A 4,049-nucleotide genomic window follows, 5' to 3' on the forward strand; every position below is an offset into this window, starting at 1 on the left:
TATATATATAAATAGATAGATAGATAGATAGATGATTGCTTGATAGATAGATGGATGGATAGATAGATAGACGGATAGATAGATAGATAGATAGATAGATAGATAGATAGATAGATAGATAGATAAATAGATAGGAGGAGGAGGAGAGTAAGAAAGAAAAAAGAGAAAGAAAGAGAGAGATACTTAGATAGTGATAGAGTGAATAAGAGAGAGAAACAAGGAGAGAGAGAGAGAGAGAGAGAGAGAGACATAGGGACAGACACAGAGACAGAAAGACAGGGGCGAAGTACCTTGACTAAAAATGTTACTCTTGTTTTTCAGAAAAAAATCCACCCCAAAGAATCTTTTACGGATGGTTTCGAGAACATGCCCAAAGCCTTCATTGACCTCTTCAAAGGAGCTAACTTCGGGAAGGCAATCATCGAATGTTGATCAAAATACTAGCTATCGCCTAGACTGCCAAATATAATTAATTAGCCAGGTGCTCAATGCCAGAACTTGACTGGTTGTTGACGGTAACTCAGGGGGGCCGAACTCAAATAAGACTTCTCTAAAGGTTGGGGGCTGATCTAGTCCAACATTCATTGTGAAGTGAAAAATTTACTAATTAAAAAAAAAAAAACCATTGATAGGAATATAATAATATGAATTTAAAAAGACCAAAAAAAAAATTTGAAAAAAAATTGAACACTCATTGAGTAGTGGAAAAGTAGATCTAAACCTTGTTTCAAATAATGGTGCGAATATAATATTAATAATTGAAATGGACAAAAGTTCGAATTATGAAATATCAAGACATGCCAATTTTCGCTTGTATGTTAATTATTAGTGAGAGCTGGAAGTTTGGGTTCTTTTTTTCTTGACATTAAATTTGTTAGTGCTTGGAGTAGGGTAGGGTTCTGCGTTATCGATATTCTCAGGATGGACTGCCTAGAATTCTCTCGCAGGCCGGACTTAACGGTTCGCCGGGCCATATGGGACCTGCCTGCAGGCCTTGAGTTTGGCACCAAAGGGTTAACTCAATGTCTATAGAACGCCAGTAGCGATGGTTTTTATCGCATGCTCTCAGCTGTTGTCGTATTGACAACAGTGTTGTTTTTTGTACATAATTATTTCGTTATTCTGTGAAATAAATTATACTTATTGTTTAAATTTCTTTTTTATGTTCTGATGTTTTTCACGTGGGTGATTGGCAGGTGCTCTTGTGAGGTTTGCTCTTTCATTTCTATCAAACATTATTACAATTATCTCTCTTTCTTTTTGTGTTTGTTACTGTCTTTTAACATCTCTTATCTTCGACACTTCTAAGGTCCAATTATTTTGCAAGTGTCGTAAAACTCCTACTTAGACTAAGGTGAAGTGTTTATTTATCAAGCTGTAACTTAATTTGAACAATATGTTATACATAATAAACCAACGCACAGACACTATCTAGGTCGTTTATTAGATGGGCTCCTTCGAGTTTGGCTGTCTGGTCCAACCAGGGTTGAGTTGGATACAACATCCCAGCAGACGGACGGAGTTACTAGATGAAAAAAATCAACAACAACAAACACTTCCCCACTTGGGACTCGAACCCATGTCTCCTGTTTGCAAGGAAGAAGGACTAACTGCTACACACTACGGTCTGAATTTTGTCATAAAAGTTTGCATCTTCGATGTCTCACTTTAACCCCGTGTCCACCAAATTAAGTCAAACACTTTTTGTCTTAAGTTACGTTGTTAACAACACTAATTTACAGTTGATGATATCATATTAAAAGAGAGAAATGCCACTCTAGGCAAGAGTGCAATTTAGAAAAGATATTAAAATAACTTTCAAGAACTTCTAAACCCGAAGGTATTCCATGGACAACAAAAAGAAATAAAACCCAAATAATAATATATAAAGCAAACAGAAACACCTGTACTGTCCAGAGATACTGAAAATGGACTTAAAACCAGCCCCAAGAGCAAAACAAAAGGACCAGATGACATCACAGTGGAAGCCATAAGAGCATGTGGAAATATGTATGCTGTGACTGAAGCGAATTTTTAACAGCCTGGGAAGAAAAGAAATGCTATATTAACCTTACGACAGCTATGCAAGAAAACTATCGAGCCCAACTCGGAAGCCGACATTGTCCACTTAGATCAGGAGAAGGTTTTTGATATAGGAAATCGTGTTAAGCAGGCTGTGGAAAACACTTGAAATAATATATGATGTCACAGGACAAATGTTTGAAAAAAATAGAGCTCTATACACCAGCAACGGAGGGTTCAAGAAGAACAAAAGAACGCAACACAAACTGGTTCGAAATAAGATCAAGAGTACGCCATGGATTCGTGTTACCTGCCCTCCTTTAAGTAATACGGACACAATAACTCAAAACGCAAATCCAAGCAGCAAAAGCTTAAATGAACTTGTGTTTGCAGACGACCAATGTTTTATTCATCCAAACCAACACACCCTCCACAGACACATCTCGGGAGTCAAGGTAACCTTGAGAAACTGCGAGATAACATCCCAACTGAAAGAGCTGTAAGGTTTGCTTACCATAGAAAATTGCATCTCGACTTAACACTTAAGGGCAACATACAATGAAAAAGTTACATAAAGTAAAATACCATAAGATGTAAAAAAAACAACAAAAGAAAAACAATGTACACAAAATTTGAACAATTCTATAAGATTATAAGGAAGGATAAATTACAATACTATTTTTCTTAAAACGTGTATGACCTAATTTATCGGATACACGACTAGTGTTGGACACCGACGGCGTGTGAAAGAGTCATGTCGACAGTAAGTGAGTTGTGCTTTTTGCTGTGGTGTTTGCAGTCATCACAGGTGTAATTAATTTGAACGTCTTAGTTTAGTTTGAGTTTAAGTCCTCGGTTACTCACAGGCCCACATTCACAATACAAGCAGCAGACGACCATGATTCAGCAGAGAGTCACTAAAACTAAAACGTAATGACGACGCTATGCTGCATACTTTATCACCGGCGTCTGCGGGGTAGAAGTTAATGTCTTTGGCCTTTGCACACTGGAGACTCAGGTTCGATTCTTGAGTGGGGAAATCTTTTATCAAGTATCTCGGTCATTTGTCAGGGATGTTATGATGTATCCCTCTCACTCCGGGTTGTCTGACAGGCAGGATCGAAGCCCACCTGATAGGGGCGTAAAATCATCTACATTGACATATTCTTTCAAAAATCCGTACATTGTCAGCGTTGCCATTATTTATCGTGCAAATCTTATACATTTGTACAGGGTTAGGGACAGCTTAACCCTATTCGTACGCCCTGGAGTAGTTTTAACCCCCCGGGGTTGTATTCTTCACATTTTAGAATATTTCTAGTGCGAAGATCTCTTTGAAACTTTCAGTATTTCTAAAAAAATCATTTTGACAGACTGCTATACAAAGCGTTGGGATATGACTAACGAGTGCATTTCCTCTTTGAAAGTAGTGGCACAGAGTTCCCCATGTCGTATGGATACGATAGTAAAACACGACGTACGGATTGGGTAAAGCAAACATATTCGGCCCTCTTACACCAAGGACATTTTAGTTCATTACACTGCTGTGGGTTTGCAGATGAGGCAGTTTTGGCCCGGCCGTCTCTCTCTCTCTCTCTCTCTCTCTCTCTCTCTCTCTCTCTCTCTCTCTCTCTCTCTCTCTCTCTCTCTTCACCACCAAGTAACGTCATACTTCTAAACCTTGAGAGGAGTGGAAATTTTCCTTAGTGTGCACGGGGCCTGACGTTCAGGTAGTTTAGACATGTAATAATTATCTAATGCTGTCTTTCATCCACACTCTTAATTCTTGGGTATTTAAGATCGCGACCATCAAGTCTTCTAGAGTAGGGGCGAAAATTCTGGGAGGTCCCAAGTGCAAGTTGCGAACGGTAAAGATCCCTTAGTAGTTCTAAAATCTACGAGAATAGGCATCAGCTGCCACCCAAGCAAAATTCAAACCTCATTCTTGACCAAACTGAAAATACTCCTGTCATTTATTTTTTAAAAACAGAGAGAGAGAGAGAGAGAGAGAGAGAGAGAGAGAGAGA

At 38.6% G+C, this 4,049-nt stretch overlaps 1 protein-coding gene across 1 annotated transcript; it reads left to right on the forward strand.

Annotated features, from left to right (window-relative positions):
* Window positions 1-321: 321 nt before the first annotated feature.
* On the forward strand, window positions 322-1,155 carry LOC101848214 (putative NADP-dependent oxidoreductase YfmJ; the record flags this gene model as incomplete). Its single annotated transcript, XM_013084830.2, is given in 1 exon segment — window positions 322-1,155. A coding segment is annotated over 1 exon segment (111 nt), but the record flags the coding sequence as incomplete, so codon positions are not given.
* Between the last annotated feature and the right edge of the window lie 2,894 nt (window positions 1,156-4,049).

Source organism: Aplysia californica, unplaced genomic scaffold, assembly GCF_000002075.1.
Source record: "Aplysia californica isolate F4 #8 unplaced genomic scaffold, AplCal3.0 scaffold00320, whole genome shotgun sequence".
Taxonomy (NCBI): Eukaryota; Metazoa; Mollusca; class Gastropoda; order Aplysiida; family Aplysiidae; genus Aplysia; species Aplysia californica.